At 38.2% G+C, this 26970-nt stretch overlaps 1 protein-coding gene across 3 annotated transcripts in view; it reads left to right on the top strand.

Moving 5' to 3' along the window:
• The window catches only part of cdi (serine/threonine kinase), a 355509-nt gene that overhangs the window by 177075 nt on the left and 151464 nt on the right, over positions 1–26970 (top strand). For all 3 annotated transcript variants that reach the window (XR_014128697.1, XM_081742093.1, XM_081742092.1), the window contains exon 2: positions 7602–7723. Coding sequence is in view for 2 of the 3 variants with exons in the window: in XM_081742093.1 (XP_081598219.1) it covers positions 7602–7723 (122 nt within the window). In the remaining variant the exon portion in view is untranslated. The remainder of the gene's footprint in view (positions 1–7601; positions 7724–26970) is intronic.

Raw genomic sequence — 26970 nt, 5'->3', positions numbered from 1 at the left:
AACCTGACGGGCTAACATGGCCATAACAGATACCGAAAGCCAAGAAATCTTAATCCTGATTTTTTTCTGAAATATGCGCAAGACGTTCAGTTATCATGTATCTGTTCAGGGTTGATAGTTACAGACACAAGACAATACCTAATCTCTAAATATGAGGGGAAAAGTAGCTTCAGCACCAGCTATATATATCCCACTGCTGGTACTATTCTAGTACGTATTACCCTTATCTGCTCCGGTGGGGACTGCTCTTCCAAAAACACGTCTGAAAGAAACACTGATCGGGTGACATGAAAATGGAGGCAGAATGCTACAGATTTTCATTTTTTCTGACAAAGCCCATCTTTGAGTGGATACCAAAAGTAGAAGCCAGCTAAGAAGGGTCCTGCTAAAAGACGGTGTGACGTAGCTGGAAAGCACTGTGCGGAGTAATGTGAGAAAAAGTTCCTCAAGATAGATGATTGTGGAGAAGAGTTGGAGAGATCTTCATCCAGCGGTGTGTGTTCAAACAGATTATTGATGTATCTAAGTTGGTTCGAACAATTCTTTCTTCGTACAAATTCGTAGTTACGATTGGAAATGACGAGGAAGCGATCAGGTGCAGAATCATTGTTTGAAATGAAACCTGCAACATAAATGAATTCACTAAAACTCTATTGGTAACAGGAAGCTCTTCTGTGTATTTAATTTCAACAGATGAATGCATTTCTCGTCTTACTTCTGGGATGGTCTTTTTATTTTTCCTTCCTTCCTGGAAAAGAAGAGAAAGTCTCCAGTGATGTCCAGTGCTAATAAATCCCTTATTTATCCATTCACATATAATCAGTTTCCCTTGAGTAAACTTCAGCGCTTTGTACTTCCGTAGCAATTAGGAAAATATTTAACCGAATAATAAATTAGCAAGCTCTCGGTTTCTAGTTTACAGAGCTGTATTGTCTGTCGAAGGCATAGAGAAAGAGAGAGAGAGAGAGCGACAGAGAAACAGCATTCTTGTAAAATAAATATACATTCGGGTCATCAGCTTCAACATTACCATCACTAGGTCACTCGCCCTAAGCCGAGTATGTTCATTATTCTGCGGCCTTCCGTTAAATCTCGTGGCTTTTGGATCAAAAGATCAATATGTTTCATTCAAAAATTTGCTTGTATGCCTTATATCTAGAGAATTACATATAGTGTAGCCAAACTCAAACTTTTAGGTAACTCAGTACGATGTGCTGATTCCTTAAATAAATAATAATAATAATAATAAAAACGAAAACTCGATTTTGGGACCGTTTAAAAATTTTGTAGCCCCTGATCCAAAAGTTAATTATTGACCAAGATCGCAATCTTTTGATGCATTTTCTTGAATCATTCCTAAAATTCTTGTTTTAGATGTTAAGTATTACCCCACCAAGTATCTAATATGACTTTCATTCATGTATCCCCCCCCCCCTTGTTATCTACCTGTTTTCACGCCTTGTGTATCACGTTCCTCATTCCATGCTAAATCAGCACATCGATTTTTTTCTTCACATTGGCAAAAATTTCAATAGGCTTTTGGTAGAAATACTACCAAGATAAAAATAAAATAAAAATCTTTCTGTTCAGACCGGAAGTGGTTCAAATTAGCCATTTCATTTTCAACATTTATCGGCATAGAAAAGATCTTAATAGATAGCGACAAGCTGTTTTTTGCAATCGATTCAGGGTGTAAAGAGAACATATTACAACACGCAACACTCTACCAAACCGGAAGTAGTTCTAATTTACGACTACTTTGGTGTGAATACTGATTTCTGTAGAGCAAAAACAGTGAGATCCATATGCAGGTTTTTTTGTAATCGATTCCGCTTCCCAAGAATACGTTCTATCTCCTTCCGTAACCATTTATTCAAACCGGAAGTGGTTCAAATCAACGATTTCAGTTTTGAATCGTTATCGTCATGGAATAAAAACATAATAATAGGACTAAGGCATAACGAGTAATGGCTTGTTGATATGGGTTCAGCGTCCGAGAAACAAGCTCTATCTTTTACCTTTCTTATTAATTTATTGTAGGGGCCGCGGTGGCTCAGTGGTAGAGCGAGCGTTCACCTCTGGTGTTTGGGATCCCAGGTTCAATCCCTGCTCCCGCCAAGTGAACTTTGTGGTGGACAAACCGTGTTCGTGGGTTTTCTCGGGTTCTCCCGTTTCTTCCCACTTTCTTCATTCCACCATTTCATTCATTACTCATCATCACCGTCTCCTTTAGCCTAACCGGCATATCCGTGGGACGTAAAACTCGAAAATTTCATTTCATTTCATTTTCATTAATCTATTGCAACCAGTAGCTATAGATGTACTACTAATTAACTCTATGGCCCATGGAACCCGAAGGTTCAATGCCGCGTTCACAAAACCTTTCCATTGACCCGTCCTTAGCCAGCTGGATCCAGTTTCTACTTTGGATTCCTGTTTCCACGAGATCATCTTAATATTGTCCTCCCATCTGTTCCTAGGTTTTCCTAATTTCTTTTTTGATTGGTCTTCCAGTTAAAACTTTGAAAGCGTTCCTAATTTCTTCCATCCTGGCTACATGACCTGCCCATCTGAGCCTCCTATATTGGTGACCCTAACAATGTTGGGTAAACCGTATAAATTATGCAGTTCCTTGTTATGAAGTTTCCGCCATTCCCCATTCCCGTTCCTCTTGTGTTGAATATTCGTCTCAGGATCTTGTTCTCAAATACTTTCAGTCTACGTTCTTCTCTCAAGTAAGCGACCATGTTTCGCAACCATACAGAACAACAGACATGATCATCGTTTTACTCAAATTCCTCGACAGAATTCGCGACGATAAGATTTTGAACTGAATAGTAACACGAATTCCTGCTTTTAGTCGATATTTAATTTCTTCGTGAATACACTACATTGCCTGTGCACGGTTGTAATACAGGTGTTTCATAAAGAGAGATCCAATTTTTGAGGTTAAATCTTTTACATACATGGATACAAAACCTTGGAGTATATTGTAAAATACGTTTAGGAATATAAAGCTTTCATTTATACTATCTCGCACAGAGAAATCGCGCACCGTGAGATCAGGCGACCATAGAAGCCAGTGGTTGAATGTGAAATCTATAGGTTTCTTACGGTCGATCCATCGTTGAGGTAACTCATTGTTAAGAAATGTAGTGGCATGTAAGTGGCAGGCTAGTGGTGTTTCATCTTTCTGAAAATTGAAATTTTCGGTATGATTATGTAATTGTAGAAAAAGCCAGCTCGCCAACATATTCAAATGACACTCTGTAACAGTGTCTTTCGCAATGGACCATAAACCTTTTCTCGGAAAATGGTGCAAAACACACTAAACTTCGTAGTGTCTTTGATGCTTGCATATGATAGGGTTATGTGGTCACTGGGTTCACTTCTCCAGTTAAATAAAATGTGGCCTTATCACTGAGCTCTAAGCGTAAAAGAAAATTAGATCTGCCACTACATACAAAAACTGTACACGTCTTTGTTGATAATCATCACGAAACTGGTCAACTACGTGGACTGGCAACTTGCAGTTTTAAGCGTAATTCACACATAGGATGGCGTTCCCATAACGTACCCCATCCGTGGCGTGCTCCACGAAGTTTCTGTTTAGACTGTAACATTAAAAAATCATTAAGTGTGTGTTTATTGTTGCCTGACGTGCCGTGCCATGACAGGCCGCCTTGAAGAGAAACCAAACTGGTCACGACTCGACGGCCGCAATGCTTCGGCTTTTCCTCGGAGTACTCAAAGCGACACTAGGTTATTCCTTAACTATAACCAATAATAATATCTTCCTTGTTGCTGTGCATCTTCGGAAATCGTTCAGAAAGCAATAGCGGCACGATATAGAAGCGGTATGTATGAGTGATCGTGACTATGGAACGGATGAAGTATTGCGATGTGATATCCTCATTCATGTAAACGACATAACCTTGTGAAAATGGATGATTCTTTTTGGAACACACTGTGTTGTGCAAAAGTGATGTGCAACCTGCTAGAAAAGAGGAAACCCTGTACTGAAAGAAGAGCTGTCATCGATAATGAACGCTGAGCGAACTAAAATTGCGAGCAGCTCAGTTGCGGGACCTGGGCGGTTCAGATCAACAAACGTCCGAATTCACGTAAAAAAAAAAAAAAAAGGTGCCGTATTACACAATGTGCCGAACCATACAATGTCGAATTACATAATGTGCCGAGTCGTAGAATGCCGGATTAAAGAACGCCTACGGAATCACTATTTCTAATGTTTTGTCTAGTTTATAAATATTTTGTCAATTTTCAGTCCAGGTATCGCAAGAAGAGCCATGTTGTCCTCCCGTCTGTACCGAAAGACCGTCTTTCGTTTGCAAACTCCTCTTCTAAACAGACATCGGATAACATTGATAAGTGGTCCCTGTGAAACTCCCCAAATAACATTGATGACTGGTCCCGTGAAACTCCCCGGATAACATTGATGAGTGGTCCCTGTGAAACTCCCCTTTTAATTGCACTCTCCTCTGCCATTTCTTTACTGGTTTGCTAATGTCAAGGACTTTCCAAACGAGAACATTGTAAATTCTTGTATATTAAACATATTTTTAATAAATGTCATCATCTGTTATTGATAAACGAATGTTAATTTCAGTTGGTGTATATATATTTTAAAAAACCAACGTAGAAAATGACATCGTGGAAAATTACCATATGTGACTACAAGATAAAGCTAAAAAAAAAAAAAAAAAAAAAAAGTTTCGTAGCCGTTGAAAACTTGACATACACCATTAACAGAGCGTACGATTACTTGCAGTTTACTTTACTTGTAACTGTTTTCCTTCCACGTAAGCGCTGAAAGTAGAATCCACGCTCTACTAGAAAAAAAGTTCTCCGAAAGACAACTTCAAATGCAAGAGAAATCTGTGTCTCAAGAACATTAGTCAATCGCTGACGTCAAATCAATGTTATTCAATGGTGGAGCGTTTACATCTCTGATGTGGAGTTCCTTGGTTTGAATCCAGGTCATGAGAGTTTCTGGTGAATAACATCATGAGTTTTCTCGAGATTCTCCAGTTCTTCCTACATTATCACTCACGGGGGCACGCTTACTTTTGGTGCGTGGGGTCCCTGGTTCGATCCACGGAGAAGTAAGCTTGTCTTCAATAACATCGCGCTCGTGGGCTTTCTCGAGGTACTCCCGTTTTCTCGCACTTTCTCATTTTACCGATTCTTCCATCATCATTCACTTGCTTTAACCGTCGTCTCCCTTAGCCTAACAGACGTAATCGTGGGACGTTAAACTCAAATATTTTATTTCATGTTTTCTTTCACACACACTCTCGTTAAATAATACGCCTAAAAGACATAGCAATGGGACATTAAACATTAATTTTCAGTATTGCTTATAGTATAATAGCATAAACACAAGTCAATTAATTATAGTTTTGTATGGTGTTCGGCCTCCTCAAATCAGTCTTCGATCTTGAAAATCTAGCTCTTAAGCGATTTGGACTTTCGCCACACGCTAAACTTACATACACGCTTCTAAAAGTGTTAAATTTAATTACATTCATATATTAAATACTAGATATACTATATGTTGAAAGGAAGTACCGGTATGTTATTCCAAACGAATTAATGCTATGACTTAACAATTTTTATGTTCTTCTCTACAGAAAAGTGTCAGCGATATCCATCCGATGCCCATTCAACCTTCTCAAGGATTGTTAATATGTCTCTCTCTAAGCGCGTGTTCTATGATCCTATATCATCCAAATCTAGATCGATCCCCGTCCAAGTAAGTTTGTGGTGGACAACATCGTGTCCGTGGACTTCCACGGGGTGCTCCTGTTTCCTCCTAGAGCTCCTCCGTGGCTAAGCGGTTAGCGTACGCGCCTTTGGCGTGGGAGGCCCGGGTTCGATTCCCGGCGGGAGCTCATGTGGTTCGAATTCCATGTTAATCAGTAGGTCCACGTCTCATATAGCCTCGCTGCTGAAAAGGGAGGTAAAACTCAAAATCAGCTCAACCGTTTCCTCCTAGTTTCTCATTCCACCAATTCTACCTTCATCATCCACTTGCCTTAATCATCCGTCCCTGTAGCCTAACAGGCATAATTATGGGATGTTAAATTGAAAGATTTTTACATCATTCAAATAAGGGCGCGTGATTGGTGGGCACGCTTCGTGTGTTGTAGCGTCGTGAAAAGTACTAAATATTACAAATAATAAATTAAATTCCTGGCACTATAGATCACGGATGACTAAGGCGCCAGATGTTAAGTGTAAGTTCGACTGGGTAATGCGTAGTTAGAACATACACTTCAGAGATTCATTATGTTTGACTTCCTAAACCGGAGTTGAGTACCTTCTAATTGAGGTAATTCCCAAAATTACAACATAAAACGCGGTTAACACGAAAAATATTGTATGTTATCGGAAACCAAATCTTGGACTATGAGCGCAAGGGGCATGCGTTAACTATTCGGCCACACATAGTGTTTCCTATAGGACGAGAGGGGAAATAAATTTTATTGATCTCGTCTCGATTTTTGATGATTTCTTTCCCATCTCGTCTCAATTCTCTGAAAGCTTTTCTGATCTCGTCTTGGTTTATAAATGTATGTACAAACCTTAAGCCCTGATCTTCTAAATTTCATTTAGACAATTCTTCCGCATCACGGGAGGTCTACGAAGGGTATGATATACAACATTTAAACCATATTTATTTTATTACTAGCAGAATACCCGTTCTTCGCGCGGGGAGAATACGTTTCATTTTGGATATAAATGGCTGAATTTGGATTTAAACTGCATCGAAAGTGTCACTGTTCATCTCAGCAACCCCGAAGACTATGGATTCCACACTAGTATCTGTCATTTTCAATCATTTTAAAATATTTCCTCCTCCTCCTCCCCTAAGTTGCACCGTCAAAGTGAAATGATAAAAACCATCCCAGGCCCGGACCGTATCCATGTTCAAAATTTGATCGAGATCGGTTGGGTGGGGAAATCTAACATTTGGGTGAGCTAGTTACTTAAGAAATTTCTCGTCTGGAAAACGAGATGAAAACTGTCATGTTTGTCCTCTTTCAGATAATAATAATAATAATAATAATAATAATAATAATAATAATAATAATAATAATAATAATAATAATAATAATAATAATAATAATAATAATAATAATAATAAAAATAATAAAAAGTATTTCTTCTCCCTGCTCTCGTCTCATTTTGAAAATAAAAATCGTCAGCGTGGTCCTGTCCTGTCTTTGACCTCAAGTGGGATGTGTGTATCGGATATAAGTCCGGGTAGTGTTTCATATTCGCTTTAGAGCAGCAAATTCCATCTTGTAGCCGCGTTGTTAAAAAAAAAAAATTATCAATGAATCAGCCCATCGTTAAAGGAAGCAAATCGTATCGTCGAAGAAACAAGGGTTCTTCATTGGATTCTATCAGATATCATCTCAGTCCAGTTGGGAATATTATTCCCCACTTGAAAACGTGTTGTATATTTTCCTTGTATCCTCTTTGAATAATAGTAATACAGTTTATATCTAGAATTACTAACGCAAAAAATAAGCAAGTAGAATGTAATGTTTTTGTTCTTTTTTTTCTAATTGTAGGTGACCCATAGAACCACAGGTCAAGTCATGGTGCTGAAAATGAATCTGCTCAGGTCGAATCGGCCGAATATGTTAAGAGAAGTGCAGCTTATGAACCAGTTATCTCATCCTAATATCTTAGGGTAAGTACTTTCACCGTTTAATTTTCAGTTTCTTTACAATCTCATTTTGTCTCCAATGTTGTTATAAGAGAAGTAGTTTATGTATTTAATACCAACAGAAAATATACTTACAAACTATCTGAGCTATTTTCCAATAATTTAATATTATTCTAATAGATTTTAACGAAAGGATAGAAGTGTGGGGTGTTTTGCGCAGGAGCTATTTTTGTCGTTTTCTCTATAATGTGAAGCAAATCGAGGTGGCACACAATTTATAAAATGACCACTAAAACTTATATGTAAAGTATTTAATACAGAGAAATTCGTAGTTAAGTATTTTCTGTACAGTTAGAGCCAGTAGTGCTATAAGCTAAATGTTATAGGATTAATTGGAACTGCTTTTCAAAAATCGTATTTTACACAGTCTCCTCTATTAGGATACGTGAGGTTAGTGCGTGAGTAGGATAGACGATACAAGGCGCAATCTCTCCTACTGGGTGATTTCACACGTCAGTAGGAGAGATGGGACATCATGTATAGTCTCTGTTACTGAAGTAGGTGAAATTTTGTACGTGAGTAGAAAAAAAGAAGGTACCACATATAGTATGTGTTACCCGCCCCTCGGTTTATATATAAAAAATAATAATCTACAATAACAGACCTCCCGTGGATGGAAGTTTCATTTCATTCGCGCTTATGATTCGAAAGTTTTGATTCTCCAAAGTTCGGGTTGCTTGACTTTACAGACATCCTGTATTTCATCTCTCTTTCGTGAAAATGATTTATTAGATAAGCTATCTGTGATCACCTAATATGTCCAACTAACTAGATTGCCAATGTAATATTTAGAAAAGTAGTAGGAGATAGTAGCCATTTTCACAATATTTTGGAGTTTACAGAAATTTACTTATTGTAGACTTAGATCCTCATTCTGTAACGGCTTGAGTCAACGCAACGCAAAATCTGCGTTTTAGTTTGCGATAATAGGCATAGCACTCATAATTGATCTCCGCAATTTTTGGAATAAGGCCTTTAGTGTCGGAACTTACGTGCAATTGCCACCATCAGGCAGATTTGCTCCCTTATGCGTTAAAATGAGCGATGAGTATACACTGTTTCTATAAAGAATATTATTATTGTCTTTTTACATTCTTGTCTCATTAAACCATTAGAGTAGAAATGTTAAGCGTTTCCGTGAAGGTGATTTGTCTGGTTCCTAAGTAGGAGATCCGTAGGCACTTCGAGAGTTGGTATGCAGCACCAACGAGGATTTTTAGGGCATTCGGCCAAATCACTTGGTAACTCCTCCTCATCAGTGGGGCGCTTCCGAAGTTAACTGTCACTTTTCGTTTCTTCTCGGTTGCGGTGCTTGGGCCAAGTGATCGTGCCCTGTTTATGCCATTCGCTGTTGACATGTACGATTCCAGGTGTTCATGTTTCGCTAATGAGCATGCTGTGTTGGAGGCACGTACCTATTTTTTCTTTCCTTCGTCAGTTAGTTGCTTAATGTGAAAAGGGGACTGAAGGGTACTCGACTACATTCTATGGATTGGGTTGGGTGTCGTGGAACTACTAGCAAAACTGATGATCAGAACATAACGTTAATAATACATTAATAATCCAAATGCCTTTCACAATTCCTAGCACACACAAAATGTTCCAACCATGTTTGAAGTTTCTTTATTACGCAAGGGTACAGAGTATCTGTTGCAGCGTTATCTTCTGTCGCATTATCAGTAAGTTTGCACCAGACCCGTCTGATAACCTTTTGTCCTTGAGGTTGCAATTACTCGTTTTAATACCGTCAATCAGTTGTAGAGCTTATTTTCCCATCCCTCTTTTTCTTTCCATCGTACCATATATCACGTCCGGTCTCGGGTAGTGTCCTAACCACAGATGTCCAAACTCGTGAGAGCCCGGCTCTCGGAATAAATCGCGCTCGAGCTATATAATTGGGAGCAAATAAGTGTGAGCGCGAGCCCTCTTAAATTGGAAGCGAACTAGAGCCCGAATCCAAGCGAGCTCCAGCCTCAATGTGTATAAGTAGTGAGCTCAAGTACGAGCAAGTGCAAGCCTCATTCTGAATGCCGAACCTGACTCCAATGAGGTAAGTGAACCCGAGCCTTTTTGAGGCTAGCGAGCCTAAGCTCAAATGAGTGCGAGTCTTGTATCGTGATGTTTATCGACATTAGTGAGGCCGATCGACGTTGAGGACGCTGAGCCTGAGTGAGCCCCAATTGCAAATTGACCATATATAGTCCTAACCAGTTTTTCGTCCTCTTTTGACCCTCCCCGCTGATCTAATGGCTAGGACGTGCGTATTCCTCCACTGGGTCCCGGGTTCGATTGCCGGGGAAGCGCTGTGAAATTTGAAAGCATTATGGTTCGGATTCCACCTTAGACTGCGGTGAGGACACACGGTCCAAAAAGTGTAAAAGCTTTCCCAAACAGCCATTTTGATTGACGTTTTCCTTATTCACACGAGGTAAACGCCGGGATGGTACCTAACTTATAGGTCCTACGCCGCTTCCTTCCTTCCCCAATCTTTCTTCCTTCTCTTTCCTCGGACAGTGTGATAGTCGGGGGACGTGATCCCTCATACGTGAAGGGCTAACATGGCCAAACATGCCGAAAGCCCAGAAATCAAATTCCTAATCCTGATCCACTTTAGATTGTAGGTCCTCGTGCTTATCCCTAGTGCATGGAGGTCCTGGGTAGATTCTAGGTCAAGTAACTTTGTGGTGGACAACATCGTGTTCGTTGGTTTTCTCGGGGTGCTCCCGCTTCCTCCCACATTTTCATTCCACAAATTCCATGATCCACTTGCTTAATTATCTGTCTTAGCCTGAAGGGCATAATTGTGGGACGTTCAACTGAAGATTTTCCTATCACTCATATTTCAAGAACTTATCTTTTTTGCTTTTGTTTATAGTTTCACTGTTTCTGGCCCGTCGAAAAACGATTCGAATCTTTCGAAATGTGGGTGTGAAAAAGAATAGAAACAATTAGCGTGGTCGAGCGGAAAACGAATGTGAGAGTGTTAGAAATAATGGAGGAGAAAAGAAAAGAACATTTTTAGATAGCCCATTATTAAGAAGAGGAAGAGAAACTGGTTGGAACATTGGGTTAGAGGGAAGTGTATCATGAGGGACGTGCTAGAGGGTATGGTGGCAGAAAAGAGAGGGAGGTTTTGAAGACGAAAAGGTTAGCGAAAGACCGTGAAGCATGGAAGCTTTTCAGTTGCTGCAATTAACCTGACAATAATTGCAGAATGCCTATGATGATGATTATGATTATAAGTGTAATAGCAGCAAGTAATATTAAGATTAATTTCCATGGAAGGAGATAATAAAACCTCCGGGAGGACGACTAAAAATATAAGTAAGGAGCACCTGCACTTCCTTTTCTATTGCTATCTATTCGGACCCGCAGATGGTAAATTTTAACCCATATGCTAGTGAGAGAGAAACCAAGAAAGATTATGAATACAGTACATAATTTGCTGAGATCTTATTTAGGGTTAATAATAAGGTTTTGCGTTGTGGATATGAGTGTACAATACTCCTTTCTTTGTGATAAATTATATAAAAACTAGGTCGTAAACATCGGGTTTTGAAGTTGAGCATACTGCATTTAGACAGAATTAATTTCCATCACTGTACTAACAAGAATTTTAGGAATGATCCAAAAAAATGGATTAAAAGATTTCGATCTTGGCCATTAGTTTCTGAGTCCAGGGCCACAAAATTTTTGAACGGCCCCAAAATCCAATTTTTTTTCTTTTTTTTTTAACGAAATAAGCACATAATGCTCAGTTAACTGATAGTTTGAGTATGGCTACACTATATGTAGTTCTCCAGATATAAGACGTACAAGAAAATTGTTGATTGAAAAAATATATTGGATCTTTAGATGCATTTTTGGATCAGGGGCACATTTTTGAACCGCCCCTAAATCTAGTTTTTTTTTTTTTTTTTTTTTTTTTTTTTTTTTTTTTTTTTTTTTTTTTACGGAATAGAAAATAAGCACATAATAATGAGTTAACTGATAGCTACGTTTGAGCCAGGTCAGCCACTTTACCGACGCCCTTGCAGTATAGAACTTTTTTTTTTAAATACTCGTTTCAGTAAACCGTTTTTTTTTTTTTTTTTTTTGAAAAAATTAAAGGATAATTAAAATTTTAAAAATAGTTCCTGTTACAACCAGGATAAGAACTAACAGTATATATATTTTTAAGATAACGAAGTCGTGAAATGCAAAACAAAATACGTTCCCATGAAAAGAATTATGTAAAGAACGCTTACAATACGTTTATCAACATCAAGTATAAGAATGGACGGGAGAAAGTTCTTTTTAAAATTCCGTTTTGTGCTGTTAGTTCATACACGGTTTTCAGTAAGGAGATAAAAGTCTTGGAATCACGTAACACAGTAGAGGACAGTCAGTTGCTTGTCTCACGTGAGAAATATTGTTAAAAAGACACAAAAGTAAAAATCCGTAACTGAGAAAGAGTTCGAGCGTTTCTTTTATACTTCTGGAGTATTGTTTTCAGTCGACATGTGATAAAGTATAATAACTTTTTTTTTTTTTTTTTTGGTCATGTATCTTCTGTTTTCGATTTCTGGCCTTGAATCCCTATTATGCATTGTTTCTAAATTGAATAGACAGATAAATTATGATGTACCATAAAATATTATCCCTAGGTGACATCTTTCGTCCATAAAACGTTCTGTTGCCTCCCTTCTCTTGTTTTCCCGCTGTTTTCTCTTCTTTCTTCGCGGAAATAAAGAATTTATTGCACAATAACATACAAACAGATTTTTCTCGAATTTAATTTTATTAAATGAAAAAAAAAGAGAACACAAAAGCGAAGAACATAGGATATAGGTCTCTAAACAGGTTCATATTAGTTTTGACGAAAGAAAAGCTTAACCCTTGTGTACTACCGTGCGGTACTTTTAAGACCTCAGAGATATTTAATTTAGTATACCTCTTAAATGAACTTCAGTATCTAAAAGTCTGTTCTTGTATTTTTTCCCCAGTGTATGTTTAATATATTGAGTACAAAATATCGCTTGCTGTTATTTTGCTGTTATGTAAAAAAATATTTGCCACCAAGGTCGTAAAAGGACCCCTAGGTAATAGCTATGTATTTGTATTTATTTACTCCATTTGAAACCAAGATACATTTGGTATTTGGAGGGTTCAGACAGTCCTCTTTCTTGTTTCAAACACACTTAGAAAAATAAATATGTTAGAGGGGCGTCATTTCAGATTTTGCTTTGGGAGGGGGGGCAAGACCCCTTGATATAAGTAAAATTTCGCATTTTTCTCTGATTTACTACTATTCTATTGACAAAATCTATGTACATCTCAAAGTCAGGGGGGCAAATACCCCTCCCTGCCCCCCCTAAATGACGCCCCTGATATGTTACACTATTTAATACACATTATTGCAAAGATAATCTGCTACGCTGTAATATACTTTATCCACCAGGAATCTCTTGTGTTTCTTTTTAAAACATGTAAGCAGGGATGTTGTAAAATAGAGGATCTGCCCATATGTATCTTCATACTATTAACTCAATGAAGTCGAAAAACAACCGAGCATCGACACGATAACTGAGTCTGATTAACTACTCTCGTTTCCGCCATGAATGTTGGTTCAAAACATTGCGACCTTATTGGGCGGAGCGGGCAGAGTGGGGTGGCGAAACTGTGACAATGGCTTCACCTTTTTTTTTTTTTTTTTTTTTTTTTTTTTTGTGTGTGTGTGTGTGTGTGTGTGTGTGTGTGTGCAGGCAGATCCTCTATTTTATAACTCCTTGCATGTAAGTAGTCAATTATTTCTCTTTCTTTTGTTTCTAACCAAACGATCAACATTAGTAGTTTACTTCATTATTGACATAATAAAGTAATAAATTGGGTGTGCAGAAGAAAAAGTTTCCTTGCATTACACTACTCTTTTGTACCTTGTATCTTTTTTCCTCAGGTTACTGTTTGAAACAATAGATATTTTGAAACCTACTTACATTTTAAAGCAGCTCGTAAATAACAAAGTGGCAAGTTTTCCAGCCAGTTACTGCTACCAACAACCCTAAGAAAATGATATGACTTGACTATCCTGGATTGTATTAGTTGCGCCTGTTTTCTGGTGACAAAATCGTGAATTATTTCTTTTATATTTTGAATGACGATGATGTCATTGATGTCGAAGGTGACAGTGGAATTAGATTGCAATGCAATAAAGCAGGGATCCCACAGGCATAAATAACCATGGGACGTAAAACTTAAGATTTCATTTCATTTTCTTATGCAACACATACAGATGGTGATCAGAAAAATGGAAACACCTGTAGTTGGCAACACGTCAGATGTATGGGTTGGCAGTGGTGTCTTGGCGCCCGCAGCGCAGGACCGCTAGTGGTGGTGTGTTAGGTCGGTCTCCATACTACGTCAGGCGCAGTGGAACAGCAGTGTCCAGTATCTGCAGCAGACGGAGGTAGTGAAAAATGGGAGACCTCTCAGATTTTCAAAGAGGGCAAATTGTTGGTGCGCGGTTATGTGGAGTGAGTGTGACGGCAGTGGCTACTGTGTTAGGTGTGTCACGTGGGACAGTGTTGAAGGTGATGACGGCCTACACAACACACGGGAAAACCACATCGGGGAAGCGGAACAGTGGGCGGAAGAAAATCATGAGTGACAGGTCACGCCGGGTATTAAAGCGCATTGTCACGCAGAACCGTAGTGCCACTGCGGAGCAAGTGACGAAGGAACTCAATCAGCACCTCCCCCACCCTCTTTCGACAATCACAGTCCGCCGCGAATTACATGACATGAACTTACGGGGTCGTGTTGCACGGGCCAAACCGCTCATCAGGGACCATAATGCCTTCGCACGCCGCAAATGGTGCCGCGAGCATGCAACTTGCACCGTTGAGGACTGGAAACGTGTGATATGGTCGGATGAGTCATCCTTCACCCTATTCCCAACCACGGGCCATGTTTATGTGTGAAGAACGCCCAAAGAAGCTTATGATCTGCAGTGTCTCTTCCCAACTGTGAAACATGGCGGCGGCTCGGTAGTGCTGTGGGCCGCCATATCACGGTTTTCATTGGGTCCTGTGGTCACACTTAGCGGACAAATCACTGCCAATGATTATGTCGCAATTTTAGGAGACCACTTGCATCCTATGGTCCGGGTGTTGTTCCCGGACAATAACACCATCTTCCAGGATGATAATGCACCCATTCACACAGCTGGCGTTGTTGCAGCGTGGTTTGAGGAACATCGGGATGAAGTTCAAGACCTCCCCTGGCCCGCCCAATCCCCAGATCTCAACATTATTAAACATCTGTGGTCCGTCTTGGAAACACGACTCCGGCGACGATTTCCACCTCCATCCTCTCTCACAGAACTGGCCGATGCTCTGCACGAGGAATGGTGTAAAATTCCACTTGCTACCATTCACGACCTCTATGCCTCCATCCCACGTCGCATCAAGGCTGTTCTGAAGGCGAAAGGTGGCCCGACACCATATTAATCTGGTAAGTTGCAATTTCCTTCAGGTGTTTCCATTTTTCTGATCACCATCTGTATATTGATAACAGTGACATAGATACTTCAAACAGTTACAAACATTCTAGGGAAGTTTGATTCAAGTTGGTTTCTAGTGCATGTTCTCGTTTGAATGGTTATGTTTATTGATAATAAAATTTTATTTGTGGTGTTTGCTATTATTATCTCGTAGACACCTCAAAAGCAATACTGCTCATAAAGATGTTGCAGAGGATAAGTTTATTACTATCTTCGTTGTATTTTGTGCGAATGAACGCTGTTGGAAGTGAAGCTATTTCCAATAAGTCATATCACATATAATGTCTTCATCTTTTGATCCTATACGGATTATATTTGTGTTAATCTTTGTAATTATCTTCAGATAAAGCTGTAACTCAGTCATTGACATAGGTCTTTAATTGATTATTAAGATAAAATAATTGTATTTGTAGTTCTTTTTCGTCATCAGACTAATTTTATTGTTATATTGCGAGGTTGGGTGTGATAACGAAAGTATCTAAGGAATGTCAGCTTTTGGTTCTTAATTTGTCATAATTAGTAATATCAATTAATGCACGTAACTTCTTTCATTTCTATTTAACCATCAATATCTAGACATACACATGGTAGTTCCTATTTATTAGTATAATAAAGATTTGGGAGTGCCGTTCGCAGTTCCTTAATCGATCCCCTCACACACAGCCTCCCGTATCACTATGCTTTGCTGCATAGCGCGGTGGCTCATTGGTAGAGCTTTCACTTGGGGTCCATGGTTGGATCCCAGCTCGCGCCAAGTGAGCTTTGTGGTGAACAAACACCGTGTGCGTGGGTTTTCTCGGGGTTCTCCCGTTTACTCCCACTTTCTTCATTCCACTCTTTCATTAATTTCTCATCATCACCGTCTCTTTTAGCCTAGCCGGCATAACCATGGGACGTGAAACTTAAAGAAATACCATCTTTCTCAACCAGACACGCAGCCACATTTTTTTCTTGGAAGGGATCCAAAATTTGGAGGGGGATCCAATACTGCAAGACACTGCGTCTTAGTAGTATTGAACCAGTGTTATTTTACATATGAAAAGACGATAAGTAATTGTTAAATACTGTCACTTATATTGTCAGAAAAATGATAGAAGTGGATTATTTTCATAAGGGAAAAAAGAGTAAAAATGAAATATAATCAAAATCTTCAGACTACACTAATAATTTCTCTACTAAATAAGTATAGTTTTTTTTTTTTTTTTTTTTTTTTTTAAAGAAAAAGAAACTACAAATATACGTCTAGTTACCAAGGTTTTTTTTTCGGGAGGAGGGAGTCTGGACCCTGTGGATGCGCCTGTGTTCTGATGCAAATTACAGGTGTATACTAAACGACAAGTACGCTTGTATTACTTCATGCGATGTGAAAGTAATTTTTCAGTGACACTACTGACAGTAATATGTGTACAGCGTGAACACGACAATGAGTATAAAACCATTTACCAGGTGGCACGGTGGCTCAGTGGCTTACCTCTGGTGCGAGGGGTCGATGGATGAATCCTTGACCAAATAATTTTGTGGTGGACAACCTAGTGTCCTTGGGTTTTCTCAGGGCACTCCCATATTTTCATTTCACCGATTCTTCCATCATTCATTTGAGTTTATCATCCGTCTTGTTTAACCTAAAGAACATAATCGTGGGACGTTAAACTGAAAGATTTCATTTCATTTTTGATTCCAAATCATCTGAGTTCGTGGTGGAAAATATCGTATCCGTGAGGTTTTCCCGTTTCCTCCCACAATTTCATTCCACCAATTATTTCACAGTCCTACTTTCATTAACCATTAGTTGACAAAAAAAAAAAAAAACTCTTTTCAGGTAAATCTGAGTTGACGAAATAACAGTTTACACTTACTTCGTCAGTTGAGCATTTCCTGAAAAGACTAAAAAGTTATTTCCTTAAGAGCCTGCCTTACTAAAAATAATACAAAATTTCCCATTTTTCTGTTGCTTGTTTATTCATCAGTGAAAGGAGATAATGAAATGCAAGTCACCACAATCATAGAGAATGCTGTTCTATAACAGAAAATATGAACCTAAAGGATTTTTGGTGTTGCCATCTATAGAAATTACAGTGTTGCCAGAAAAACAATTTCCCTAAAAATCTAAGATAAGACAGCGAGAAGAGGAATGAACTCAACCGCATTTGATTACGTATCATGTTCTTTTGGTTTCTTGTGAACAACTTTTTAATAAACATTATTATTTAGTTTTAATAACTGTATGTTAAAACTATTTTGTTTATTACAAACTAAATACAACTATTATTTAAAAAAGTAGTTCACAGGAAACCAAAACAATATGATACGTAACCAAATGCAGTTGAGTTCATTCCTCTACTCGCTGCCTTAACTTAGATTTTTAGGGAAATTGTTTTTCTGGCAACACTGTAATTTCTATGGATGGCAACACTGAGCATTCTTCAGGTTCATATTCTCTGTTGTAGAAAAGCATTATCTATAATTGTGGTGACTTGCATTTCATTATCTCCTTTCACTGATGAATAAACAAGCAAAAGAAAAATAGTAAATTTTGTATTATTTTTAGTAAGGCAGGCTCTTAACTAAAGGTTAGTAACTTTCTTCAGCTTGAAGGGCATAGTTTGTGGGACGTTTTATCAAAAACACTTTTTATGGATTTTTTCTGTCTTTCCGTGTGTTCGTCCGGGAGACACAAAATTTTAAGAACTATTTCATGTAGCCAGGATGTTGAGAGTCAAACGTTAGGAATCGAATTCGGTGGATGGAGGTAATCCTAAGTTATGGGCAATAAGAAATTGATTCCCCATGTAATTACGGATGTCATCCTCAGTTGATAGAGTTCCCACAGTGCTCTTGAGATTAGCGGGTTAGTATAACACACAGGATGCAAATTATTAATTTGTTCGTAGAATATACTGGATAACACTAAAATGAAGCGACAAACCTAACAACCTCAATATTTTCTACTTTCAAATTTGCATCGTATTTATATTACTTAAATGGGGAATAAAGGGTGAGTTGAAATTTTAAAAAAATCAAATTTCCATGTTGTATAGATAGTATCAAACCAAACTTCTTCGCGTGCTGTACAGTATGACACTGTTATTTGTTCGTTAAAAAAAAAAAAAAAAAAAAAAAGTTATCAGGAGGCCAACTATATTGTAAGGTTCCATACCCTCACGTGTAAGCAGCTGCTAAACATGTGCTTCAATCACGAACACGTGTTATTGTGTTCAAAGCATAAATACCAGCAGACGATGGAAGACAAATACGAAGAAGGATCGGAAGAAAACCGAAGATGGCCTACCTCCCCTCACGAATCTCCCCTCCAGGAGAACGTATATAAAAGAAGACTCCAAGAGGACGGAAGCGTCAGTCTATAGATGATCAATAACCTATCAACACCTTTCTCCTGGGGCCGCAATGGGCTTTGGAGAGATCCTTTAAAACCCTATCTCTGGAGGCTGCCATGTGCAAAGGAGATATCTTCTAATGATCTTTCTCCCGGGCCTGCAATGAGCTACGGAGAAATTTTATAATTGTATCCCGAGGCCGCAATAGGCAAAGGAGACTCCCTGTATAATCACCTACTTCGGAGGCTGCAATGAGCAAAGGAGTTCCCGTAGGGATGCGCACGAGACAAGATTTATGGCTGTCTCGTCTCGAAAGTGTGCTGTAAAAGTGATGTCTCGACTAGAATTTTGTCAGGAAAATCATTTCTCGACTCGTCTCGTGCGCATTCCTAAGTTCCCGTCATAACCTAAGACAAATGAAACCTTTATTCCGAAGCCACTAGTGTGTGTGCGCCGAGGACTCACTAAAACTCTGAAAACATGTAGAGAATTACAAAGAAACTTTTTAAAACTTTTATAAAGATCCATTTTGTAAATAAAAAGGTGAGGAGCTGTATATCCCGGACTTCTATTAGACTTACCAAACAAAATATTGCAATATAAACGCAATAAAGCGGAGTCGTATTCGTTACTCTTTCTTCGTATTTCCAGCAGTGATGATGCGCATTATCATTTTTATTATGTTGTGTATAGAATTGAACTTCATTTATTGCGTGACAAGTTTTTTTTTTTTTAGTTTTTTAATTCTAAGGTATATGTTGCTCCGTAATGTATGCTTTATGAAGACATTTGGAATTTAATTTGTAATCTTGATAGAGGTTGCCGCTTTTCCTTTCATAGTCTTGCATATCTCTGAAAGTGAATGAGAAATCTTTTGTTCATGTAAGGCCTATATGTGAAAAATGCCCCGTTGTAGCTAATGAGTAGATAATTACTTTCGGAAGACTTGTGGTGTACACGTGAAGTGGTAGCTTATCAGTCGTTCAAGGATTCGTCCATAATACTTTACTTCCTAACGATAATAATGTTCAGTTCCTTCAAGTCTAAAATCGAGCAGTTTTTTCAAAGCTACGAAATACTACTTTGCTATACATTGTTCTGAAACAGTTTCATGGCTGTATGATAAACGAGAATTGAAAACATGTGTTAAACAGTATTTAATTGACTTATTTCCTTTTGCTATTGATGCAGATTGTAATTAAGCACACACTGATGATAATGCTACATATTGAACAATTGACTATCAAATAGAATCATTAATAAAATCCAAAAAGTTCTAATCGCTTAATGATTTTCAAAGGATATAAAAGCGGCTGTCGTTATTATGAGTATTTCAGAACATTCATGGGTTTATATTCACGGCCATTTTGTCGTTTTCTGTATGAATTTCATTGTGAACTGATATGTATGTGTGCCCAAACACAAAGAGGGTTTGTGTTTTAAGCGCCTGCATATCTTCAAATACGTACAGCATGGCTCCATAAATAAAGCGAAGACTTTTATGTATAGACAAGAAAAAAAAATAGAGCAGAGCTAAATGCGATCCTTGAGGTACTCCAAACTTTGCGTCCTACAGATTTTATACTTGTAGAGATGAGTTGATTTTGAGTTTAACGTCCCTTTCAGCAGCAAGGCTATATGAGACGGGACCTACTGATTAACGTGGAATCCGAACCACATAAGCTCCCGCCTTCATACCTTTAGAGTTCCTTCATTTGTGTTATAACGGTCAAATATGATTCACAAAAGTCAAGAGAGTATAAAAAATATCCATTTCCTGTATTTGGTCCAATAAGAAGATAGAACGATTGTTACTAAATGCCTTACTTAAATTTCTATAGATAATATTCGTTGGTTAACCCTTTGGAGTTATAGTACCTATTTTAGGTACTAAAGTAGTGTCTTCATTATTCAATTAAAAAAGTACCAATAAAAAGCTTTTTACTTCTTCTTCTTCTTTTTTTTTTTTTTTTTCAAGCATAGAGGCATTGCTGTATGCGTTATATATAATTTTACGCTTTTCTGCGTCCAGACGTAGGAGGTGATGACGTTGTAACTTTTAAAAAAAGTTAGCCCTATTTTTATTATTTTTTGCGGACTTGCTTTTGCATGTAGAACATTGAAATTTTGCACAAACATTCAGTGCACAGATTACTATTTCTCAGATCTTTTTTCACATCTCTGCGTTAACACGGGGGTTTCAGAGGGGGAAAAGATAAAGAAGAGGGCTATTTTTACCAAAAAAGTCCATTTTTGCGATTTTCTCGCCTCAGATACATGATGAAGACATGCGAATGGTACCGTTTGAAAGGCTGTTCTGTTCTGAAGAGAATGAGGTACAAAACATGATCCTAGGGTAAATAGGGATGTCTCAGGAAATTTTTTTTTACCTGAGATCCGGCCGGGTCATTTGTGGTAACTTGACACATGTTGGAACTCATTAGTAAACATTCCCCCCCCCGCTCCCTTACTACTCAAGATAAAAGCTTGACATCTAATACACACATTTAGTATACCCTTAGTATTTTTCAGTTAATTTTGAGATCTGTGCGTTAATACCAGAGGATCCAGAGGGACTCAAAAAGAAAACCGATTTATCTCAAAATTTCCCGCTTCAGGGACATGGTAGGGAAATTTGAATTGTACCAATTGAAAAGAAAGGTATGAACCATGATCCTAGCATAAATAGGGATGATGCTGTAGCCGATTGACTCAAAGTTTATAATTTACCTTTTAAAATGTTTAAAAGGGGTAATGTGTATTCAACACTTTATGCGCCAAGCCTGCAAGTCAGATATTTTACTGTATTGAATAACACGTGAAGTGTACATAGCATATATGCACAGAGCGCTTAAAGTTTTAAGAAGTATAAGTAGTGTTTATTGTAATAAATCCATGCTATCGTGAATTTTCTGAGTAGGCTATATAAAAACCGTTACACTGGAGTACAGTTGATGCAAGCGAAAGAAAAATAGAGATATTGTTTGTGTATAATTTGTTTTTCATGTCTTGCAAGTAGTAAATATTTACTATGGATTACTGCTTGTGATTTGTTTCATTTATATAGCGTACTTAATTACAACTGTTGATTCCTTTTGTCATTTTGTCGACCATGTACGCAATATAGAAAATCCTTTCTTTGATTTGGGGCCGCGGTGGCTCAGTGGTAGATCGTTCACCTCTGGTGCTTAGGGTCCCGGGTTCGATTCCAGCCCCCGCCAAGTGAACTTTGTGGTGGACAAACACCGTGTGCGTGGGTTTTCTCGGGGTTCTCCCGTTTCCTCTTACTTTCTTCATTCCACCATTTCATTCATTACTCGTCATCGCAGTCTCCTTTAGCCTAACTGGCATAACCGTGGGACGTAAAACTCAAAGATTTCATTTCATTTTCCTTTCTTTGATTTGTTTACGAACATACTTAACAGGATTGTATTATGACTTTTAACTATTAATGATCGCTTCACGCATTTTATTTTCTACAATTCGATCACTTCTTTTGATTGAGATTACGTAGGTTAATTTTATGTTGTTAACAATAGCGTGTACTGTCGTCTTGTTATGTCATAATGACATTGTTGATGGTTGTATATTTTCGTATCAATTTAAGCTTTAATAGGTAGTGAAGTTATCGTTTTACCATCGATTTTTATGTTAAGGTGAGTGTAGCATATTGAAGGAAGCACGCTTTACTATGTTTTCACTGAATTTTCTGGCGGAGGAACTAGACTGACAGTATCAAATTCACGAGGTGAACGTTAAAACTTTACTCTACGACATATTGAACAAATCTTTAGAGAATAATTCGTGTACTACTTTTGAATTATTCAGACTTGTTCGTTCTTGACTGTTCCTTAATTTTACCGAGACAACGATATTTCTAATAAGATTCGCTCAATAATGAATGGAACAAAATATTAAAAGAATGCACGGATTAATAGTACAGTGGAGCAGGCACGTAGCCAAGAGGGGGGTCCGGACCCCTTCGAGACCAGAAATAAAAAAAATAACAAAAAGAAAAATCAGCGTTAAAAATAAAAAGCTATAGCAAGCTTTTAGTTACTCTTTCTTTGAGAAATTTGTATTACTTGCAATACATGATGGCGGATAAGCGGAATATCGTGAAAAAGTAAGGGAATTTGAAATTTCTAGAAAAGTTACGGAATTCTCAGAATTTCTGCTACTTATCAGGGAAATTTCAAGGTTTCGAAAACATAGTGCCGTTCTCTAATAGTGTGGACATTTTTTATCATAACTTTTCGTTATCGCTTCTCTGCAGTATCAAACATGTTATTTCAGAAACAGTTTTGTACTGCTCTTTTAATATGTCATTTGGAACGGACAGTAGTTGACGGAATAATGAAAACAAAAAGGTTATGTGGAAAGTTCTGTTAAATATTTTACAAGACAATATTAAATATATACTTTTTATAATAGTTGAGGTCATAATGAAAGGAAAATTGTTATATTTAAATTAGGGATGGGCAAAACCGGTTTTTATAAAAACCGGAAACCGGTTTCTATAAAAACAGAAACCTCAAAAACCGACATTTCGGTTTTCTCCAAAACCGGTTCGGTTTTTCGCTGAAACCGGTTTCGGTTTTCTCCAAAACCGGTTCGGTTTTCACCGAAACTGGTTTCGGTGAAAACTTTTTGAAAACACACAAAACTACTTCTGTGGAAATAGATTCGGTTTCCGGAGAACAATGAGACACCATTCTGGTCAGAAATAGAACAAATTTTGGGGAAAAAAACCGGAGTCGGTTTTGGAGAAAACCGAATCCGGTTTTTTAAAAAAAATTTAAAACCGGTTTCGGTTTTTCTAAAAACCGAAAAACCGGTTTTTGTGCCCACCACTAATTTAAATGAACCGAGGAAGATATTATAAAATCTTTTTCAATACTTTTTTACATTGTTTTAGTCGAGATTTCTTCATAGTTTGTAATTAAAATAGTTAGTAACATATCCTCATTTTATTGTCCTAACAGATTATTGTGTGTTGCCAGTAAAATAGTTTAGAATGATCGGGCCTCTGGTGTGATGACGACAGTATTTATTTCATGTCACGAACCCCCCCCCTCCTTTTACGAAAGTCTGGCTACGTGCCTGAGTGCAGTTCCAGCAAATAAAACATTTAAGTTATCAGCCGCGTTCGGTGCTTCACAACAATAATACGAGGAACGTTCCAGCTATAATCGAAATTTCTTTTTTTATGTTACATAAAGAATACAACAAGCGAATCAACAAAACGAAGCGGACGGCTGTTCACTGATCACTGCAGTTTTCTTTCACGCTGATCACTGACCGCACTGTTACCGGTAGTTGAGTGTTGAATTGAAAATGATATGAAATCCCGGGGGCGTGGTGGCTCAGTGGTAGAGCGTTCACCTCCGGTGCTTGGGGTCCCTGGTTCGATCCCAGCTCGCGCCGTGTGGACTTTGTGGTGGACAAATACCGTGTGCGTGGGTTTCCTCGGGATTCTCACGTTTCCTCCCACTTTTTCATTCCACTATTTCATTCATTTCTCATCATCACCGTCTCCTTTAGCCTAACCGGCATAACCGCGGGACGTAAAACTTAAAGATTTCATTTCATTTACTTACTTACTCTGAAGGCAAATGACAATTGTTGAAAGTTATATTGTTGAGACAAAGTTGAGACTTATAGTTTTAGAATCATTGTGCATGAAGGTGGTGGCTGGTCTTCTGTTTTGTGGAAAGTAACGTCTCCGGTGAAGACGCTCCGGCGAACAGCAAACGGAACTTGGCGACGGGTCGTCTCTGTGTCATGGTCTTGCACACGAGTGCATCTGACCTTAGAAGTAATTTTATATTTTGTGTGTAGATAACCGTGAACCTGCAAATCTGTCATTACTCGTAATGGCGCTAGTATCTTTCGTTTAACCTTCTGCAATATTAATGGATACGAATGATACACGACTTTTGTGTTATTTTTGTAATTTCAAGTCTGTTGATAGTTTAAGATATTTTGGTATGCAAATCATCAGTCTCCCATCACAACCCACTTCACTTCTCAAATTCTTTCAACACACTTGCAAAGAGGATGCAATTTTTACGATACCAATAACCCGAGCAGAATGCTTAGTTCTTTGCACAGTAACAACAAGCTTTATGCAATTGCGAAACACGGTCACTTACTCTGAGGGAAGAACATAGACTGAAAGGATTTGAGAACAAGATCCTGAGACGAATATTCGGACCCGAGAGGAACGGGAATGGGGAATGGCGGAAACTTCATAACGAGGAACTACATAATTTATACAGTTTACCTAACATTGTTAGGGTCATCAAGTCTAGGAGGCTTAGATGGGCAGGTCATGTAGCTAGAATGGAAGAAAGTAGAAACGCTTTCAAAGTCTTGACTGAAAGACCAATCGGAAAACGACCATTAGGAAGACCTAGGCGCAGATGGGAGGACAATATTAAGATGGATCTCGCAGAGATTGGAATACAAAGTAGAAACTGGATGCAATTAGCTAAGGATAGAAGTCAGTGGAGAGCTTTTGTGAACGCGGATTGAACCTTCGGGTTCCATAGGCCATAGAGTTAGTTAGTTAGTTGGTAGGTAAACTCTGAAACACATGCTGGCTTGTTTTAGTCCTGTATTGAGGCTTTCCCTTAAAAAAAATAAAAAATAAAAAATAACATTGTCAGGAGCGCACCCACGGAGAGTCCACCTGGTCCGGACTTTCGCCCCAAAAACTTCCTAACTCAACATACACTTCTACACTTTCTCAATAAAAATATATTTATTTAACAGGGAAATGATTGTTGTAACACGAAAATTTGATCTTGCACTTCATCTGTACTCTTGATCTTATAAAGACAATCTACTTCTATATTTTTTTCTGAGAATATAGAATGAAGTATTTTACAATTATTTATCGTTTTTTGGGGTCCAGAATAATACCCGTTCAACACTTTAATGCAAAACTGAACTGACTTTGGAGAAAACACTTTTTAAAAAACCGGTTTTGCACGTCCTTAATTTCAACGTGTTTTCATGTTTCATAGTCTTGCATTTTGGAAAAGAGTTTTTCCTATATTCGTTTTGTCATTTATCGGCGTGTTGTGAGGCCTGCAGTCTACATAGTTCAAAATATCAAGACCAGTTAAACTTACGATTTTTGTTTGATTTATTGAACCGCAGTGGCTCAGCAGTAGTGTGTTCACTTATTGTACATGGGGTCCTTGGTTCGATCCCAGCTCGTACCAATGAACGTTGTGGTGGACAGACACCGTGCGCGTGGGTCTTCTCGGGGTTCTCCCGTTTCCTTCCACTTCCTTCATTCCACTATTTCATTCATTTCTCATCATCACGGTCTTCTTTAGCCTAGCCGGCATAACCGTGGGACGTAAAACTTAAATATTTCATTTCATTTCTGTTTGATTTATAGGGAGTTTTAAAATTTTCTCACCTAAGTCTAAACATATGCGTAGTTAGCTGGAAGACGATATTGCCGAAAATGGCTGTAGCGATGTTTTGTTCCATAATCGCCAACCAATCGGCTTAATGAACTTAGACCTCCAATTGTCTAAAAAGTAATGACTCAGAGTTGTATTACAGGATTGGCTGAATCTCTCTGCAAGAAAAAATGTTATTGTTGCGTCTCGGAACAAAACTGAAAATCGATGAAAAACTGTTATTAATTTACTGACGAGAAGGAACTGAACCTCTTGCCTTATGAATTAAAAGAAAGAAGAAAAAAACTGACTAGAAAAGTAAACTTATTTTTTAGATGACTCACGCCGTGAGTGAATGTTCTCTTGTCGTGTGCGGAGACTCTGTCCTCGGTGGATCATGTTGCGTGGAACATCTGGCGAGGCGAGGCCAGGCAAATTGCAACCATCCATTGGCTACTAACCTTGGGAAGTTTATAAATAGCTCTTAAAAATCTTCATCCTCTATCTTGGCTAATCTCGGAAAGGATGCAAGTGCGATTTTGCACGTGGAACATTAAAAAAAAAAAAAAAAATCATCGTGTGGTGAAATTGAGAACGTAAGGAGCCAGTATTTGTCAACAGTTGTGGAAACAAACAATAAATGGTAATGTTGCCAACACTTTACTTGGCTCCTGTGTGTTTGATATAAAAAGAATCCTTATAATATAGCTATTTACTGTTAAATCTATCTGTTGTACGTATGCTGGATTTGAAGCTGTCCTCAGAACAGTAAAAATTAGTTACGGGAGATTTAATATTTTGCTTACATGACTTACACTGTTGGGTCAGTTTGATCCAGTCATTTTTTTTCGCACTTTTCTCTATGTGTATATCTATGTAATTTGTATATTACACACTGCTGTTCGTGAAAATTAC

This window comes from Thermobia domestica, chromosome 16, assembly GCF_964235325.1.
Source record: "Thermobia domestica chromosome 16, izTheDome1.hap1.1, whole genome shotgun sequence".
In the NCBI taxonomy this organism is placed as follows: Eukaryota; Metazoa; Arthropoda; class Insecta; order Zygentoma; family Lepismatidae; genus Thermobia; species Thermobia domestica.
Note: the sequence above shows the minus strand (reverse complement) of the source record. Positions and strands in the feature narration are given on the sequence as shown.